General features: G+C 36.5%; 1 protein-coding gene across 1 annotated transcript in view; it reads left to right on the forward strand.

Annotated features, from left to right (window-relative positions):
- POLK (polymerase (DNA directed) kappa) overlaps nucleotides 1-20,450 on the forward strand; it is an 81,316-nt gene that overhangs the window by 53,272 nt on the left and 7,594 nt on the right. Inside the window, exons 4-10 of the mRNA XM_010847600.1 lie at nucleotides 2,859-3,011; nucleotides 6,310-6,441; nucleotides 9,036-9,189; nucleotides 12,887-13,126; nucleotides 14,288-14,412; nucleotides 15,269-15,435; nucleotides 17,702-17,734. Of these exons, the coding sequence (XP_010845902.1) occupies nucleotides 2,859-3,011; nucleotides 6,310-6,441; nucleotides 9,036-9,189; nucleotides 12,887-13,126; nucleotides 14,288-14,412; nucleotides 15,269-15,435; nucleotides 17,702-17,734 (1,004 nt within the window). The remainder of the gene's footprint in view (nucleotides 1-2,858; nucleotides 3,012-6,309; nucleotides 6,442-9,035; nucleotides 9,190-12,886; nucleotides 13,127-14,287; nucleotides 14,413-15,268; nucleotides 15,436-17,701; nucleotides 17,735-20,450) is intronic.

Below are 20,450 nucleotides of genomic sequence, written 5' to 3' on the forward strand. Positions count from 1 at the left end.
TGGAATGTGTGAGTCATTCAGTGGCGAGGTTTCCTTTTGGCAACTGTACACTTGCTGTAAGCACAGAAAGACAATAGATTGTTCAAGAAACTGTCAGAGGATTAACTTGTGAGTCTAAGGAGAGGTGTTTTTTTCCCTCCATTTGGCTTGCTTTCTATTTATTGTCTTCTTCCTTTTCAGTGTTTCTGGGTTAAGATATTTCAGATGCTGCTCCCTTATACTCAGTCGACTCAATTCTTAGGCACATTTTCTGGGTTAATCTACCCTTGTTTTTATTAGTCTCCATGATTTGTTTACATATTTTTAATGTCAGGATGTTATTCTCTATTTTAAAATTGACGTACTGGAAGAAATAGTTATTTTAAATCTGGATGATAAATTGGAATAATGTTAAAAAGTTCTAGTTATTAGATGTAGTGTCTCACTGCATGAGATCAGCCTTCTCCAAACTTTTTCTACAAATACTATTTTCTCTTTTTAAATGAGATATATATAAATTATATGTATGTAATAAGTGTATATATATGTTGTTCAATGCTAAATCATGTCCATATATAAAAGAATAAAGTTTATACTGATAAATATAAAAGGGTATATAAGTCTCTCTTCCCTTTCTCTTTTATGAGGAATTTATTTGTATAGTTGCCATTATTTATTTTCAGGTTGCCAACCTTTAAGATTTACATTCTAAGTAACTTTCACAAATCAGTAGAGCATTGTTAGCTGTAGCCATCGTACTGTACCTTAGACCCCAAATCTTATTCATCTTTTTTTTTAACTGAAGTAGATCAGTCGGCCTATAACACTGTGTTAGTTTCAGGTGTACAACATAGTGTTTTGATTTTTGTATGTTACAAAATGATCACCATGATAAGTCTATAGTTACCATCTATCATCATATTCCCCATGTTGTACATTTCATTGTCCTGACTCATTTATTCTGTAACTGGAAGTTTGTAGCTTTTAATCTCCCAATGAGGAAAAAATTTCATAGCAGATAAGGTCTTTCTCCTGATGGAACTCACAATTTAGAATCTAGTACGGTAAGTGCCATGATAAGAGCAAGAAAACAAATAAGGGAACGTTGAATTCTGTGGCACAGAGGACAGAGATCCAGTTGTCATTGAGGGATGTCTGAGCCAATCCTTGAAGGGTTGGTGTCAGAACTAGGAAGGGCATTGTACGCAGAGGAACAGCCTGAAGAAGACACAGAGCAGCTAGGTTATTCAGTGAGTTTTAGGCTAAACAAGGTTGGATCCTCTAGAAAGCCTCACTGTGGCTATTGGAGACAAATATGAATCAGAGTGATTGTTTATAAAAGAGGAATTGCAGTTTTTTGTTTGTTTTCTCAGGGGTTTTTTTTGTTTGTTTGCTTGTTTGTTTTTGGTTTTACTTTTTCTAAAATGATTTTTAATTGGAGGATAAAGGAGTTACGGTTTTAACTTGTACCTAGGAGTTAACTAGTGTCACTATAACATTAAGAAAGAAGACGTTGGAAAGAAAATTTCTGCAGAATGAAAACAAGGTAGAAGTCAGACAAGGGGGAAAGCCTCCATTATATGCCCCTGAAAGTCTCCACCTTTTATAAAACCTACTCTAGGGATTGTCACATTTCATTCAGAGCTCACCCCACTTGCTTATTTCTGGCTGCTTTTCTCTTAATTTTTTATTGCTTTGTTGTGAAGTTTTCCAGTGATCCTTTTATGAGTTAAACTTGCATTTGTTAAAGTTGGGCCGTGTGCCAGACACACCTCCACGCTCTTCATGTAATTCTGTTTCATTCAGTAGCTTTCTTCTCTCTTCTGTTCATGATTTTACTCAGTGGTCTTACTGACTTCCTTATATGTTACTAGATTAAAATGGTCACATAGCCACCCTCAGCTGCAGAGGAAGCTAGAATATTGTATATTTAGCTTTTTCAGCCTGCACAGTAGATGCCACAAAAACGAAACACTTGGGAATGGGTATGTTTGCTACATAAGCCCTTTCTCACTGCCCTATTCTGGTTATTTCTTTCATTTCTCTTTCTTCTTTCTTATCAGTCCAACTGTTTTTCTCTAAAGAAACAAAATTGTTTAAACATCAAAATTTCTCATTGTTATTGTTGAAATTTCATGAAAGAATAAATTGTAAATTAAATTTTCAATTTTGATTCAAATAGACTACCAATTATCAAATTTTAACCTTAAAATAGCAATTCTACAGAGGAAATGTTTACATCATGCCTTAAGACAATCAGTTGTACAGTACTATTCAACATAAACATCATATGCCAAAGAAATATAATCATTTATTGTACATTTCCTTTCTTAGTATTTTAAGACATTAATATTATGAGTCAGATGGAAGTTGTTTATTTTACCTAAACAGAAGCTTTTAGTTACAGTAAGTTTTCCAAATTTATAAAGCAGTAGAATTATTTGATATATAAGCAGTTGGAATGCTTTATTCATTCAGTAAATATTTATTAAGTACCTGTTATGTACTTGTGGGTATTGAAAAATGAAAGAGTTGGTAGGGAATGATATTTGAGAACAGACTGCCTATGCTCATGGAAATAAAAGCCTAATGAACAATAATCAAATATACATAGATAGGTATGGGAATGGGTAGATGAGTGGCTGGCCAGATGGATGGACAGAGACAAACAGACACCTACTAAAAATAAGATTAGTGTTGGGACTTCCCTGGCAGTCCAGCAGTTGGCAGTCGGTGCTTTCACCACCATGGGCCTGGGTTCAATCCCTGGTCAGGGAACTAAGATCCCACAAGTGGAGGCGGGGGAAAAAGGTTAGTGTTAGGATTACTGGTGTTTCGATATTCTATTCCTAAAATGTGTTAACCTTTTAAACATTGAGGTTGACAGATTTGCAGTGGAATTGGAGCAGAGCCGGGATCTGAACAGCACCATAGTGCACATTGACATGGACGCTTTCTACGCAGCTGTAGAAATGAGGGACAATCCAGAGCTGAAGGATAAACCCATTGCTGTAGGATCAATGAGTATGCTGGTAAGTAGGTAAGATTGGAGACAAAAAAGAAGTTTCATGACATATTCATATTCAAATAATCGGTTCATGAAGGGAAAAGACCTTATTAAGTTCTACGAGTTCTATCAGAATATTTTTCTAGGTGTTTTATAGGTATTCACTTACTGAATCCTTTCAACATCACTTGAGGTACACATTTTTATTTCCATTTGACAGATAGGAAGACAAATTCAAAGAAGTGTTTTATAATGTTCCCAGTGTTATCGATTCAGTTCAATTATGTCCAACTCTTTGCGACCCCGTGACCTGCAGCCCACCAGGCCTCCCTGTGCATTACCAACTCCTGGAGTTTACTCAAACTTATGTCCATTGAGTTGGTGATGCTATCCAAACACCTCATCCTCTGTCGTCCCCTTCTCTTCCCGCTCTCAATCTTTCCCATCATCAGGGGCTTTTCCAGTGAATCAGTTCTTCCCATCAGGTGGCCAGAGAGAGTACTGGAGTTTCAGCTTCAGCATCAGTCCTTCCAATGAATATTCAAGACTGATTTCCTTTAGGATGGATGTACTCTGCATATAAGTTAAATAAGCAGGGTGACAATATACAGCCTTGACGTACTCCTTTTCCTATTGGGAACCAGTCTGTTGTTCCATGTTCAGTTCTAACTGTTGCTTCCTGACCTGCATACAGATTTCTCAAGAAAATGTTATAAAGCTGGTAAATGATAGAGTAGCGTTTTATCTTTCTGTTGCAAATTATATTTTTCTTAAGTAACTGTTCTAGTTAAAGAGAATTGAAAAAGAAAAAGAAATGTTATGCTAAAGCAGAAATTTGCAAACAATGGCCTACAGGCCAAATCCAGCCTGCTGCCTTATTTTGTAAATAAAATTTTATTGAATACAGCATTGTAAATCAACTGTATGTGCGTGCTTAGTGGCTCAGTCGTGTCCGACTCTTTGTGACCATATGGACTGTGCAGCCAGCCAGACTCCTCTGTCAATGGAATTTTCCAAGTTAGAGTACTAGAGCAGGTTGCCATTTCCTACTCCAGGGGATCTTCCCAATCGAGGGATTGAACCCACATCTCTTGTGCCTCCTGCATTGGCAGGAGGATTCTTTACCACCGTGGCATCTACTCCAATAAAAATTTTAAAAAATTTTATTGGAGCACTCACACCCACTCATTTATTATTGTTTCATTAAAAGAGCCAAGTTAGTAATTGCCACAGAGACCATATGATCTGCAAAGCCTAAGGTGTTTGAACATTTACAGAATAAGTTTACCAACGCCAGTTTTGGAGTAACATTTTTTATTAATATAAGTACTGTAACTAAGTAGTTCTTTCCATGACTTGAAACCTTTGCATTTCTGTTACTGTGTGGCTTTTCCTTATTGCCACCCTCACCATAGCAGGTAAAAGTGACCAGAATAGCTGTGTGTAGCCAAAAATGTGTTGGGAATTAGAAATAGCAACTGAAATAGATGAGTTTGGTTTAAAAAAAAAAAAAACACACAAGAGAAATAAAGAAGGTTCTTCCTTGTTCTAACTCTTTTCAGTGCCTTCGATAGCTATTAACATGATTCCTGAGTTGTTGTTTTATTATGAAACTACAGTCTGTTTGTTCATTCTCTCTACTCCCACAAGTATGTAGGCAACTGACAGTCCTGCTTCTAAAATAATCTTTATAGGAAAGTATACTCCCCTTTCCTACAAATCATCAACTAATACTTGAAAAAAAGTATTCAACGTTATTAAGAATACATATCACCGTGTTTTTATGTGAAATTATGCACATGAACCCCTTTAGTACTTAGTGAACGTTCATTTGGGCTCATGCTTCTGTAATTTGAGCAGAGTACAATGGGGAGGGTTTGTTTATCCCACTTGGGGTCGGCTAGGACTTTACCTGGAGCTGAAGGATCCCAAATGGCTTCACTAACGTCCCTCCAGCTATGAGCTTTCCCCTCCACATGGTGCTTTCTCCTCCACATGGTCTTAAATCCTGTTAATAAGATCTCTGTAATCTAACACGAGATCTTCACATAGTTGCTGGACCCCACAAAAGCAAAGGCAGAAGCTGCAGACTTCTTTATGCCTAGGTTTCAGGACTCATATAATGTCACCAAATGACATTCCTTTGGTCAAAGCAAGTTACAACACTAGTCTCTTGGTAAGAGGAACTAGAACCCACCTTTTGACAGGAGGAACTGTGAAAGATTGTGACTGTGATTTACAGTCCCCCACAAACCTAAAAGTTAAAAGACGTCATATATAAAATTGTTTTTCTACTCTACTGTAGATCTAGCTTTTTAAAATATCAATCCCAATAGATTTCTTCATATTAACATTTAAAGCACTGGTTTGTCATCCAAGTGCTGTCTGCATTTTCTGTTCCAGAATGTTGACCAAGGATTAGCATAGTTTTGATTACTATCAAGATTCTTTAAATGCCACTTGAAAACTGTAAATGGCAAATATATTATCATTTCTGAAATACCCTTTCATTTGGTAGATTTTGTTTTACATTCTTTGAATTTTCAGGGATTCCAGGGATTCCATTTGTGATTAATTTTTTCTAAATGGTACTGTGGCCTACCACATAAGCCTAGATTGTTGCCAGGTATTTTCATCAACAGGATTTAATAATTAATGTTTTCCTGTTTACTCTCATAATTGTTAAGTGCCATCTCCTAGTTAAAATGTGTTCACCAAAAAAGGTATTCCAGCCTTAAGAAATGCAGCTTAATTTTAAAAGTTCTTTTGTGCTTTAATCATTTCATGTTTGAGACTTCATTTAACTGACCATATATTACACCATATATTTCTTTTTTTTGTAGATGAAAAATTTCCCAAATCCCAAATAGAGCAAATTCTAAATCCATACTATTATACTATACTATTACTTTATATACTTTTACTTTCTGTAACTGCTATACTGTTTGTACTATATAGCTTTATACTACTGTAACTTTTATGTAACATCTCCCTCTATCATCTAAACTTTTATATGTACTGTATTACAGATATTCATTAAAGCCAATGAAGTTTAGTTACTTGAAATGTAAAAGAACCTTTTTAATAGCACAGTCTTGCTTTTTACCTCATGTCACATTATAAATATGAGAAAACAGTGGGAGAGGGTCGTGGTACTATACCATGATACGACAAAGTCAAAAGCTTGATTTGAGACAGTGGCCTATAAAAGAAATGTCTTTGAATTGAAAATGCACATCAGTAATGTGTTTCTTTTGAAAGCATCGATCAATATGTCAATTTTGGTTTGAATGTTTTTTCCTATGTGGTCCACTTTCTTTCAGTCTACTTCAAATTACCACGCAAGGAGATTCGGTGTTCGTGCAGCCATGCCAGGATTTATTGCTAAAAGACTCTGCCCACAGCTTATTATAGTGCCCCCAAACTTTGACAAATACCAAGCTGTGAGTAGAGAGGTAAGTCTGCTATCTCACTCCTGCTTATAGCCTCTTGTTGATTTCGCGTCATATAGAGAGACAGGTCCAAATACCACAGCACATCGGAATCTATCCTTAGCTTATCCCTGTAAGTCTCCTTTCTACCACTTCCTCAGCTTATGTATTGAATATTGAGCTGCATATATGTCCAGACTATACCCTTATATTTCCCAGTTTTTGGTTTTTGGTTTGTTTTTTTTTTGCTTTTCCATGTGTTTTCTCATCTACATAGAAAATTCTTATCTCCCCAGAAAACCCTGAATTACCTTAATTATAACCTAAATTAACTTTAGCTATTTTTCTGTTAATGTCCAATGTACATTTTCTTCTAGAATCACCTTATATTTATAATCTACAGACTTAATCCCATAACATTAATTCCAAGCTCTTTTCTTTTTTTTTTCTTTCTTTTTTTTTTTTTTATTCCTTTATTTCTCATGTGTTCCCCATCCTGAACCCTCCTCCCTCCTCCCTCCCCTCTGGGTCGTCCCAGTGTACCAGCCCCAAGCTCTTTTCTAAGTAAAATTTTTATCAATGTTTTTTAACAAAATTAACTTATTTTGATTAGCTGCTCTCCTGGCCCCATAATCTAGTGAAGGTGCTTATGAGCATTTAATATCCCGAAAACCATAATCAAAGAAAAAGGGGAATAGTCTATTGCTTTGAAGAGGATCTCTGAAAAATAGAGATTTGGTTATTCACGAAAGTTGCCTAAAGTGTGATATATGAAAAACTGTCCTTTCCTCTAGTTTTGGTAATAGCTGGACCATCATGCCAGTGCTGAAACTTAAGTCAGAAATTGAAATTTTAGTGTATGATGTCAAAATATGTTTAGACTACTGTGGCAAAACGCACTGTGTTAAAGACTGCTGTCTGAATCGAAACACTTAAAAACTCCAGCCTCACACTTACTACCATTTGGTCATGTAAACTGTCTTTAGAGTCACTCTTCTTATTTGTGCTCCACCTCATTTCTCCTGGAAATGAAAGCTCCCCCAGATTAAAATGATATTCCACCCCAATTTTTTTTTAAGTTTTTAACAATTCTTTCAAAAACCAGTCTGTGGAAACAAGTGCTTTGGTGCCTGCATCTGCAAAGCTGGTAGGGAAGGGGAGGCATTCACATGGGTTACCGTGTATCTGTTGTTGTTGAGTCCTGTCTGACACTTTTGCAACCCCATAGACTGTAGCCCGCGGGGCTTATCTGCCCATAGGATGTCCTGGGCAAGAATACTGGAGTGGGTTACCATTTCTTTCTCCAGGAAATCTTTCTGACCCAGGGATCAAACCTACATCTCCTGCATTAGCAGGAGGATTCTTACCACTGAGCCACCTAGGCTTTTAATACTAATAAGTTTGAAAATCCTTCAAAGACTTTTAAGTTCTGCTTTAAGTCAGTAAAACTTCTGGCAGCATAACAATGAGAACCAAATTGTTTGAGTTCCCTTTAGTCATTTACATAAGTTAGAGAAATCTGTCTTCAAATTTGAACAGGATCTAACTAGTTTATTTGCAGATGACAAGTGGGTTCTTATCTGTAAATGAACTACAGTACAGATTCACTGACTGCAAATGCGTTCATATTTATGGCTCGTTTAAAAGTTTAAGAAAAAGCCATTTTTGTTTTCTCCAAAAGAATGAAGTTGCTGTAACTGTTCTCCAAGCCTTGGTACTTCGTTTCTACTGGAGCCTGTCTATTTTTGTTCTTGAAGAAGTATCTTATGTAAAGGAAGTTAGTGAGTACTCATTGTCTCCAGAGAACACTTCTCATTCAGAATCATCTTAGTTGGCTGCCAACGACTGACTTTCCAGTTCCATTTTCACGAGAAAGATTCCATCTGAGCACATTGTAAAAATGATTTCTTCTATAAGAACAAAGCTAATTAAGGTGCTTTCTGAGTAGAGCTTGGCCAAGTTTTTTGTCACATTTTCTAAAATTACCTTTGATTCAGCTGTTCATAGTTATATTAAGCCAAAAAGCTTTCTTTTTATAAAACATCTAAAAAGATTTTCTCATGATACCACAGACAGCTTTAAAACACTAGATGAAACATTACATATTTCAGCAAATATGTTTTTCTAATATATATGTTATTTTGGCAACCATTTCCTTTAATTTCAGCTAATACTTCAGTGGTTAAAAAACTTCATAGTTTCATATAATAAAATTATCTTCTATAAAAGGCATTTCTGGAATCATACAGAGATTCTGATGTCTTTACATATTTCTTTTATTCCAAGATGCAACTCCAGACTTTTCCCCATCATTTAATATAGTCATAGACTTAACACTACAGTTTTTGTCATCTTTTCCATTCTGAATCCTGGCAGCTGTTTTGTTTTCTGAATGGATACATGCATTATTGAGTGGAGTTTTATAGATATAATTAATTGAAGTAGAACCACTTTCTAAAGCAACATAGTACCTTCATGTAAGATTATTCCTTTTTAAAATGAACAAAAAAGGTCAGAAAAGGAGAACAAGATCCTATTGTTCCCACTTCAGCTAAAAATTATGTTGCTTAACTTTTTCTCTGCCTATCGGAATGATGTTAAACATGTTCCTTTTGAAGGTTAAGGAAATCCTTACTGATTATGACCCCAATTTTATGGCCATGAGTCTTGATGAAGCCTACCTGAATATAACAAAGCATTTAGAGGAAAGAAAAAATTGGCCTGAGGACAAAAGGAAGTATTTCATCACAGCAGGGAACTCTCTAGAAAATGGTAAGCAATTTATTAGAATGATCAGACTTTAAAAAAAAAATTATTTGGATTAACCAGTTAGCAGGCATAGATGTAGGACTAGATATATCTTTATTATGAAAAAGTATTAAAAATGAAAATCAGAAACTTAAATATACCAGTGGGATTTCTGAGATAAATGTCACTTTTAAACCGAATGAAATTCTTAAATCTCTAGACTTTGAGTGTGCAGAGTCCCTACCCAAAGTAATTTCATAGCAGCTTTTTCCTAAGATCTAACCTAACTGAGGATTGGATTGCATTGAATCTGAGGAGGTTCTCTGTTTAAGGTAGCCTTTGGTTGTAGCTGTTAATAATAGAAAATAGACTTTTAAAAAAAAATTAGTCTCAAACATACTAAAACATTGAATGGGATTTTTTTCCCCTTTATTTGATAGATTTTCCATAATCTGGTTACTGTGATTACTGTTTTTAACCTTGCCAAAATTAGTGATTCTCCAATTCCCTTCTTTGCCTTAGACCTTATTTTGACTCTTTTTCTATATAATGAAACAGAAGTTTTATGACCCTAAGGGTTTTTTCAAATGGGACCCTTATCATCTATCCAAAACAATGCCAAAAAACATGCAGATAGTACATGTACTCTGTCAACTCTCTGTTTGAGGTGGGATTACTTCAGATGCTAGCGCTGCCCTGGACCCCTGGGCAAAGTTCACCTGGATGAAAAGGTAGAACTAGAGGGTTTGCCTGAAACCCACAGCCACGTTTCATGTGCACAACTCATTAACTGCTTCAGAGGGGACAGGCTACCATGGTTTGGGGCTCACATCTTAGGAGCAAATTTAATATGGACATCAAATCATAATTTTATCACCTTGCTTAGAGCTCTAAGGTCTCTCTCTTTAAGGGAAACATTAAACAATATAAGCAGTAAACAGTTTCTGGATGTAGAGTCTTGAAGCAAAAGGTGTTTTGCTCTTAGTAGAACTTGTTTGGGGAAGTGATACACAAAGCCTGAGATTGCTTAAAATCTTACTCTATTCCTTAACTTTTCACAAGAGAAAGGAGGGGAACCATTAAATATCAATAGTTACATTGAATCACTCCCTGAGGGTCTCCTATATTCTTGGTGTGGCATGCTCAGTCGTGTCCGACTCTTTGCAACCCCATGGGCCTGCCAGGCTCCTCTGTCCATGGGATTTTCCAGACAGGAATACTGGGCTGAGTTGCTGTTTCCTACTCCAGGGGACCTTCCGACCCAAGGATCAAACTTGCGTCTCTTGCGTCTCCTGCATTGGCAGGCTGATTCTTTACCACTGTGCACCTGAGAAGCCACCATAACAATTACTTTCACAATAAGTTATAAAAAAGTATATTGGGGCTAAGATAAGTGTTTTTATTCCCTACTAATGTTCTTTTCATTTACTGTACATCCAAACTCATTATGAGGATGTGGATTTTTAATATCTGTCATTCGTAATATGTATCTATGTACTTTCCTCTTCATGTATTTCATATTCTTAAGAAATTTAAATAGTTTAGCTTTTTTTTTCATATCTAAGTCCCTGTGGACTGGCCTTTCAGGCGTGTCTGATTTCACATTATGCCAAGAGAAGCTTTCAACAGTGAACTGGAGTCATGGCAGGTGGTTGACATAGCTTCCTCTAAAGTCCAAGGCATTTGTCTGTTGTTTGCCCCTTTTCTAAAAGGTGCAGTTTTGGAAAAGTATTGTTAACTACCATGTCTAGATAGAAATAAAATAATGATAATAATTTTATGTTTATTCTCTCTCATAAATCTGGATGGTGCTAGCCAATATAAAAAACTAAAATACTGTACCGAATACTTTTTAGCACTTGCCATCCAGATGGGATCTTTAGTATTTCAGATTATCAGAAACCTTAATTTTGCACTTTGATCATCTCAGATCAAAGGGGCTTATAAAGATATTTCTTTCAGCAAGCAAATGAGAAACCACTAGTGGTTGGTTGCAGAGCCAGGCCTCACAGAGAAGTAGACACCATTGAGCAGTGACTGAACGATGAACCTGGACGGCAGGCTTTGCTTTCTGTCATAGTGTTCCATAGTCAGCGCCTCCCCTGAGGATGCTGTGACAGAAGCTGGGGGTATAGAACATGGCAGAAGAGGCTGCAGAAGCGGGCTGTGAACGTTTCTTCCCAGACCTGCAGGTTTGCCGTAGCTCTTTACCTTGACTGCTACATGTCTAGGTGGGGAAAGTGTCCAGGTAGATGCCATTTCAACTGTGCCACAGTCTTAATCCCCTGTGAATTGCTCTGTATTTCAAAACCAGATAATGGAAAATGAACTGAAGTACATAAATAACAGCTAATTTATAATTTGAAAATAAGGCTTATTTTGTAGTGGCCTGGGAATTCAGATTTGGAAAATATCTCTGACTTAATTCATATTACATATTTAAAAATTTGATACTAATCAGGGGTCTGTCATATTATTTGTGTTATCTGTAAACTCTTTCTAAAAAACCAACTTCATTTTTTAAGTATAATGCATTTGTTTGTGTCTTGAAACTAAAAATTTAATCTTTGCTTCTGTGTGTACCTTAATTTGGAAAATGTTTATGTGTAACAAAATTATGAGCTGGAGGGAGTTCCTGGGTGGTCTCGTGGTTAGGATTCAGTGCTTTGGCCGCTGTGCCCCAGGTTCAATCCCTGATCTGGGAACTGAGATCCCACAAGCCACGTGGGGCCGCTAAAAATAAAAAAGAATTATGGAATGTATCAGAAAGCTCTGTTGTTAATCTTGTTTTTATAAATTTTACACTTAAACCGATTTCTTCTCCAGTAAGCCCAGAAGGTAAAGTTCATGGATTTGTTCGTGAGGACATATTTAGTATTGGTATAGATTTAAATGTATTTCACAGTTTAAATTCATTAAAAACGCAATAAAAAAAGAAAAAAAAAAAGAGGTAATAACCAGATTAGTATTTTTGCTTTACTTTTTAATAATATTAGTCTACAGCCCTTTGGTAATAAAGGCTTCTCACCCTTAAACTTGGATCATTGTTAATCTGATTAAACCTTAAGAATTTATATATTTAACAAAATATAACTTCCAAAAATAATTTCTATTTATTTCAAATGTGCTGTTAGTAAGAGTGATACTTTATTAAAAAAAAAAAAAGTCAAAATTAAAATCAGCATCTGATAGAATAAAATTCAGATTATTTTAACACTTGGAAAGTTCTTCCATGAATGAAGAAAATGATAAGGTTTTTTTTCTCCCCTAAAAATAAAATCTATCTTTCAGGCATAATTACTCTAGATTGCCTAATGCCTTTTCCTTATTCTTAAATTCTAACTTAAGGTTCTTTTTTCTCCTAGAGATGAGCAAAGGGAAAAAAACTTTTTTTTTTTTAAAAAGAAAAAAGTACTGTGAATCTAATTCCAACTCTAGTTTTCAACTAATTTTCTTCAAAAATTAGTGAATTTTACGTAAGGTATTTCTTTTTAAACTGTATACAATGGAAATGGGTGACATTCTTTTTAAGAAAAGCTTAGAATCAGTGTTTTCTTTGTTGAACAGTTAAAACTATAAATGATAATATTTCTGACCTTGGTTCTTAGAAACAAAACTAAATGAGATTTGTTTTGTCTTTAAAAAGATTGACAGAAACATAATTTATGAAGTATGTACTTCTTAGAATGAAGATGAATTACTGTTCCTGTTTACGATTTAGATAAACCAGGAAAGGAAGTTAATGAACTGAGTGAGCATGAAGGATCCATCTCTCCACTCCTTTTTGAAGATAGTCCTCCTGATTTGCAGTCCCCAGGAAATCCTTCCCAAGTGAACTTTGAAGAGCCAAATAATCCTCAAATACACCAAAACTCAATTGTTTTTGGAACATCAGCGGAGGAAGTGGTAAAGGAAATTCGTTTCAGAATCGAGCAGAAAACAACACTCACAGCCAGTGCAGGTACTTAAAAGGATATTGGTGGTTCTAAAAACTTTCAGACTAGCTAATTCAAATGTAATATTAGTAGTTTCTCATTATAAAGTGTATAGTTAACAAATTTTACTTGGCCATTTTTTAATTAACTTCTGATAGTTTACCTATTTAGAATGCTGTGAACTATAGATAAATGGGAATTAAGCAGAAACATCCATGTGTCCAAAGCAAAAACTTACCATAAAGCTCGTGTAGCTATCTTTTTCGAAACATAAAATATATTTTAATTGGTTTTGGACATAATGCTTTATCAGTTTTCCCTTTGAAGACTTAACAGTACAAAAAAAGGGCCCAGCTGACCATACAAGGTATGGACAAGACAGAAAAAACACCAGCAAGCTGCATAGCAATCTAGGATCATCTGGTAAAGGGAAAAAGAGCTTTCCATATGTCAGTCACTCATGAGGATAGCTCTGAGTCTTAGTGCAGAAACAGATATTCATGAAGACCCTAGATTATTTTAACAAAGCCATATTATAATTGGGTTAGTCTTTTCTTCCTATGGCAAAGCATGAGAATAAGTAATAAATTGTAGAATGATGTGTATAAAAATTGAAATAAACTATTTATTATATTTGAATATACCTATTTCTAATTATCTTAATTATTAAGACACCTAGAAATTATAAAACACCTCTCTGAAAAGTGGTGGTAATTTGCTTTGTGTGCATATAAAGTATGCACACATTTCATTATCATTGTTTCAAATATACTAGAAACCAGAATCTTTGATTTTTTTTTCTTTATTTGGGTAATCTATACAAAAGATCTTTTCAAAGAGAAAGCTTTCATCCTAAATTATATTATCAATCTTTTCTATAAGACAGACTGTATTCCTACTAAATATAGTAGGAAACTAATATTATCACTTAAACTCAAAAATTAAACTTTAAGATACCATGGAGATTTAAATATTCCTCATTTCTGCTGCCACAGTAACTAATACAGTTTCCTTTCCTGAAACCATAGCAAGCCTTGGGGAGATAGAGAGTAATCAAATGCTATTTTTAAAGTAGCATTCCACATAATTTCAGATTTTTGTATTTAATTTTTTTATGTATTGTTATCACATGTTTTAAAATTATACACATCATGTTCTTTGAGTCATTGGAGTGTTCTTCTTTAAAGGCATTGCACCCAATACGATGTTAGCAAAAGTATGCAGTGATAAGAATAAACCAAACGGACAATACCAAATTCTACCTAACAGGCAAGCTGTAATGGACTTCATTAAGGACTTACCCATTAGAAAGGTGAGATTTTATATGAAATGTATCCTCTATATATACCCTCTGATTTCTGAAGAAATAGTTAAAGAGGATTAAGAAGTAGAAACTTGGAGTTATTAAAAAAAAAAAAAGTCATGTAATGAACAGCCTAGAGTCTATAGTCAATAATATTATAATTTCTATGGGGACAGACGGTTACTAGACTTACTGTGGTGATTGACTTGTAATGTATATAAATGTTGAATCACTGTGTTGTACACCTGAAACTAATGGTGTATGTCAACTATAACTTTGATTTTAAAAAATGAAAAGAGAATAAAAAGTCATTTATCCTACCATTCCCTGAGTTTGCTGCTGCTGCTAAGTCGCTTCAGTCGTGGCTGACTCTGTGCAACCCCATAGACGGCAGCCCACCAGGCTTCCCCGTCCCTGGGATTCTCCAGGCAAGAACACTGGAGTGGGTTGCCATTTCCTTCTCCAATGCGTGAAAGTGAAAAGGGAAAGTGAAGTCGCTCAGTCGTGTCTGACTCTTAGCGACCCCATGGACTGCAGCCTACCAGGCTTCTCCACCATGGGATTTTCCAGGCAAGAGTACTGGAGTGGGGTGCCATTGCCTTCTCCATGCCTGAATTTATATGACCACAAAACTCTTTTATAAATGCTTTTTAAAAACTCCATGGAATTTAAAGTTTTAAATTCCCATGTAACACTAGTTTAGGAAATACGGCCACAAATTATTTAAGCCATTTTCTTGCATGACTTTTGAAACGAGGACATTATTTATACCTTTTATGAATTATAAAAGGTATGATGAGATTATAATATCAGTTCTTACCTTAATTTTAAAATGTATTAATGATAAATGTTGATTCTCTTCTAGGTTTCTGGAATAGGAAAAGTTACAGAGAAAATGTTAAAGGCCCTTGGAATTATTACTTGTACAGAACTGTACCAACAGAGGGCATTACTTTCTCTCCTTTTCTCTGAAACATCTTGGCATCATTTTCTTCATATTTCCCTGGGTCTAGGTTCAACACACCTGGCAAGGTATCTGCACCTATAATATAATCATTCTGCTTTTTCTTTATTGTCTGCTGAAATAACAGTTTTCACCATTGAGATAGAGGCTAGAAGGAGAACGTGTTTGAAATTCTTTTAGGCTAGCTCAGCTCAGAATATAATTTTTGAATTAGAGTCAAAAGATTGGATATGAGAGAAAAAGAAATGAGGAATAAAGAATCCCTCCTAGGTTGTTGGCTCTAGCAACTGGATAGATGGGTAAGAGGAATGATGGGTGCTTTCTTTTCTGAACCTGCTTTGTTCTTTGTTTAGAACATAAGAATACTGGTGGTCGGATTGTTGAGGAAGGAAAGATGGCTTATGCTCCAGTACTCACTCTTTAAGCAAGTAGATGTAATGATTCTTTGAAAAGCTTCATGAACTTCCTGCATTTCTCCTCTTCTACTGAGTACATTGTGTTAGGCACCGTTCTAGGCACTGGGGATAATAGCAGTAAACAAGATGAAATACTGCCTTCATAAAGTATGCAGAGTAGTGTGGGAAAAAGAAAGTCACCAAGTGAAGAAAGGAAGGCAGAGTAGGGGCATAGAAATTGACTTGGGAGGGTAAGAGGTGGTGCTGGCTGTACTCCTCCAGTGGCGGAGGTCTGAGGGGCCAGCCAGGCAAAGACCTCGGAGAAGAGGAAACAACTAGAGGAGAAGCCCTGTGTTTTCTCCCTGCTGCTCTTTCCTCCTGGTCTTAAAAAGAAGACTCCCAGAGCTAAAAGGGTACACTGTTTAGGGTGGGTGAAAAGAAGGCACTAAACAAGAATGAGAATTAACACTAAACTAAACTAAAAGACCCTGAGGGCAGGAGGAGAAGGGGACGACAGAGGATGAGATGGCTGGATGGCATCACCGACTCAATGGACATGAGTTTGGGTGAACTCCGGGAGTTGGTGATGGACAGGGAGGCCTGGCGTGCTGCAGTCCATGGGATCACAAAGAGTCGGACACGACGGAGTGACTGAACTAAAACTAAAAGATTACTGAGGAGGTGTATAAAATGTTTGATTAATCAGTTAAATCTGTTAAATCTTACAGAGATTGCAAGGCCTATGCTGTTGCTTTTCTCATCTTTCTGTGCTCCTCATTCTTTCGAATCCAGGTAGCTGACTTTGATGCTGAGTGGATGTAATGAAAGATAAGAGAAGGACATCACAGTACTATAAATAACCCAGTATTTGAAGATTTTGGAAAATAAAACTGTCTTCTTTATTCCAAAAATTACCCTCTTTTTATTTCCATAGTGCTTGAAAACAATATAGCTTTTAATATAACATAGCAGATATTAACCAGTGGTAGAGACGGGGGAGCCTGGTGGGCTGCCGTCTATGGGGTCGCACAGAGTCGGACACGACTGAAGCGACTCAGCAGCAGCAGCAGCAGCAGAGATGTAGATAATGTTTTTAAGTGAAACTCATGGGTAATTTTTAATAATATAAAATAGCAAACCTACTTTCCTTTCTATCCACATTCTCTGTTTCCCTAATTTGCTTTATTTTTTTAATCTCTTGTGCTTCCTACTTTCTAATCTGTTCTCTATTTTTGTGTTTGTCTGCCTCCACCAAGGTAGAAGTTTCTTAAAGGCAGTCACTTGGTCTGTTTTCTTCATTATTGTATCTCCAAGGCCTAGGACAGTATTTGATTCGTAATTGGTTCATGAAATATTTGGAAAATGAATAATCTATGTGTCATTTCAGCTTTTTGCTTCTAACTAGTCCTGTCAGAGCAGCTAGAATCCAACCTAACTAGAAGGTTCAGATCCCCAGTCATCACCCTATTGCCATAGACCACATTTTGACTGAGCTTCTACAGAGTAGTATAAGTAATAGACAGGCTAGTATTGATGTGTCCTAGGCCAGAAACTAGAAAATCAAACTGTTCAAAATTCAGTTATATCTTATCACTGAAAGCCATTATGCTACCACATTCTGTTCATTTTATCAGTTGTGAGTTTCGATATTCAGGTTTTTAATAGAAACAATTTATAATATCCTGTTTGCAGATGTGTTCTTTGATAGATATAGACTTGATCCGTCACGCATGTAATTCTATTAGCTTATCTATCTACATTCTTTGGTGATAGCTTTTAGATTAAAAAATTCACTGTATTTAATGATGTATAACTTTTAATCCAAAATATTATTGAGATCTCTAAAGGGTAGCTGATCTTAAATCATTTTGGTTGACTAAAAGTAACTCAGTGTTGTTTGGAAAGCAAATAAAAGTCTTTTTATTTTTTTCGTTTCAAGGGATGGAGAGAGGAAAAGCATGAGTGTTGAGAGGTAATGTTTTATTACTAATTATTCATAATTTGTATAATTTTAAACTAATTTTTAATAAAATATCACTGAAATTTTAAAAATCTATTTGTAAACCAGATAACAATTTTCAGCAGTTGACACCCCTAAAGTAAATATTCTAGTACAGTGCTTTATTATCTTTGCTTGCTATGCTGTCAATGGGGGAAAAAAAAAATTTAACTGCAGTTTTTTTTTAATGTTAGTTTTGTTCCTATTCAATGAAAACCAAGAATTTTAGGATTCCAAATCTAAATTTCTAGGTTTGTTTATAAGAAAAATAATACTCGGTAGTTAATTTAAGATATGATAATGGAAGTTCTTCCTGAAGTTCTTCAAATACTGGTAAATGACTGAAGGCACCAAATAGTAAGATCCTGATGAACGAGAGCTTAGAGGTGATCTCATTCAGTGGTTTACAATCCTGTTTGGAAGTCAGATGAAATCTTGATGGAACCTTATTGTCTTGGGATGTATGTCATTGTCTGAGAAGTCTCTCACTGACCTCCTAAAGTTCCACTAAGACATGTAAGAACCTCAGACCAAGACATCTCTGGTGGCCCAGTGGTTAGGGGTCTGCCTGCCAGTGCAGGGGACACGGGTTCCATCCTTTGCTGGGGGAGCTAATATCCCCCATGCCACAGAGCAGCTGAGCCCATGCACTACAACTACTGAAGCCTGAGTGCCCAGAGCCTGTGTCCTACAGCAAGAGAAGCCACCGCAGTGAGAAGCCCACACCCCACAACTGGAGCGTAGCCCCCACTTGCTGCAACGAGATAAAGCCTGCACACAGCGACAGCACGGCAAAAAAAAAAACCTTGGACCTACTGTAAGGCTGTGTTCATTTTGCACATATATTATTTGTGATCAGAAAAACTGAATAACTTTTCTAAAACAACGCACTCCGTGAATGACTTGATAAAAATTGCTGTTTCAGGCTGTGATTTACATAAGAGCAATCAAAGGAAAGGGCTCTCCTGGTGGCTCAGTGGTAAAGAATCATCCTGCATTGCAGGACGTAAGAGATACAAGTTCAATCCCTGAGTCGGGAAGATTCCCTGGAAGAAGGCATGGCAACCCACTCCAGCATCCTTGCCTGGAGAATCCTATGGACAAAGGAGCTGGCAGGCTGCAGTCCATTGGGTCACTAAGGGACAGACAGAAGCCACTTAGCACACGTGCACGCACACACACAGCCAAAGGAAAAGAGGGGAAAGCATTCAAATGTGAGAGAGCATTGTCCTATTTCCTATTTAATGATTTTTCCTCCTGTTTTGTCTTCTATTTTGTTATTGAGAACATTGCTTGCTGTACAAGAATATTAACTAATATTACTATTTCTTAAGAAAGGGGCAGCAAACCAATAGGAAAAAATGAACAGAGATCCAATTAGTTAATGGAAGAGAAGGTACAAATGGCTTTACAAACATGTGAAAATAATCCCAGTCTCTTATTTAAGAAGTACAGATTAAAAATGATCTGAGATAGCATTTTTCATTAATCAAGTTGGCAAAGATACACACTCCACTGGCAAAACTATGTGAGTGAAAAAGGTATTAAACTCTAAAGGAGAGTGTGCTAGTTTCTAATTAGTGGTTATGAAGGTCAGAAGTCCTAAAATTAAAGTGTCAGCAGGGTTGCATTCCCTCTAGACGCTCCAGAGCAGAATCCATTTCCTTACTAAAAGCTTCTAGAGGCCACTTGCATTCTTTGGCTCACGGCACTGTTCTCCATCTTCAGATCCCACATTTTGTCTTTCTTTGACTCTTACCCTCCTGCCTCATAAGGAACCTAGGGATTACACTGAACCTACCTAGATAATCGAGGATCATTACCCCCATTTTAATTTGTGTAAAATCCCTTTCACCATGTAAAGTACTAGATTCTGAGAGATTAGGATTTAGACATCTTTGGGGACCATTATTTTGCCTACCACAGGGAGCAAGTGATTTTGTCTGTCAAGATATAGATACTCATGTACTTTGATCCCACTATTCTTTTTATCTAGAGATTCATTCCACAGGTGTCATCACATGTCATTTTACACGTATACGAAGTTGTGAATTGCATTTTTTTATAATAGCAAAAGGTTGGAAATAACCTAAGTTTCTACAAATAGAGGATTGGTTAAATGATCTTACATATTTAAATTAGGATATCATCCTGCCATATAAAGGGCTTCCCTCGTAGCTCAGCTGGTAAAGAATCTACCTGCAATGCAGGAGACCCTGGTTCAATTCCTGGGTCGGGAAGATCCCCTGGAGAAGGGATAGGCTACCCACTCCAGTATTCTTGGGCTTCCCTGATGGCTCAGCTGGTAAAGAATCTGCCTGCAATACAGGAAACCTGGGTTCGATCCTAGGGTCAGGAAGATCCCCTGGAGAAGGGCATGGCAACCCACTCCAGTATTCGCCTGGAGAATCCCATGGACAGAGGAGCCTGGTGGGCTGCAGTCCATGGGTTCACAAAGAGTTGGACACGACTGAGCAACTAAGCACAGCACAGCACAACTGCCATATAAAAATGAGGAAATTATTTACTTACAGGGAACTCACCAGGATGAATGAGAAAAGTAAAATGGTAAACAATGTCTGATGTTTTACTATTTATATAGGGGAAGTGTTTGCTCGTTTATAAAAGTATGCTGCTGTGGCTACTGCTGCTAAGTCCCTTCAGTCGTGTCCGACTCTGTGTGACCCCA

Source organism: Bison bison, unplaced genomic scaffold (assembly GCF_000754665.1).
Source record: "Bison bison bison isolate TAMUID 2011002044 unplaced genomic scaffold, Bison_UMD1.0 scf7180017864252, whole genome shotgun sequence".
In the NCBI taxonomy this organism is placed as follows: Eukaryota; Metazoa; Chordata; class Mammalia; order Artiodactyla; family Bovidae; genus Bison; species Bison bison.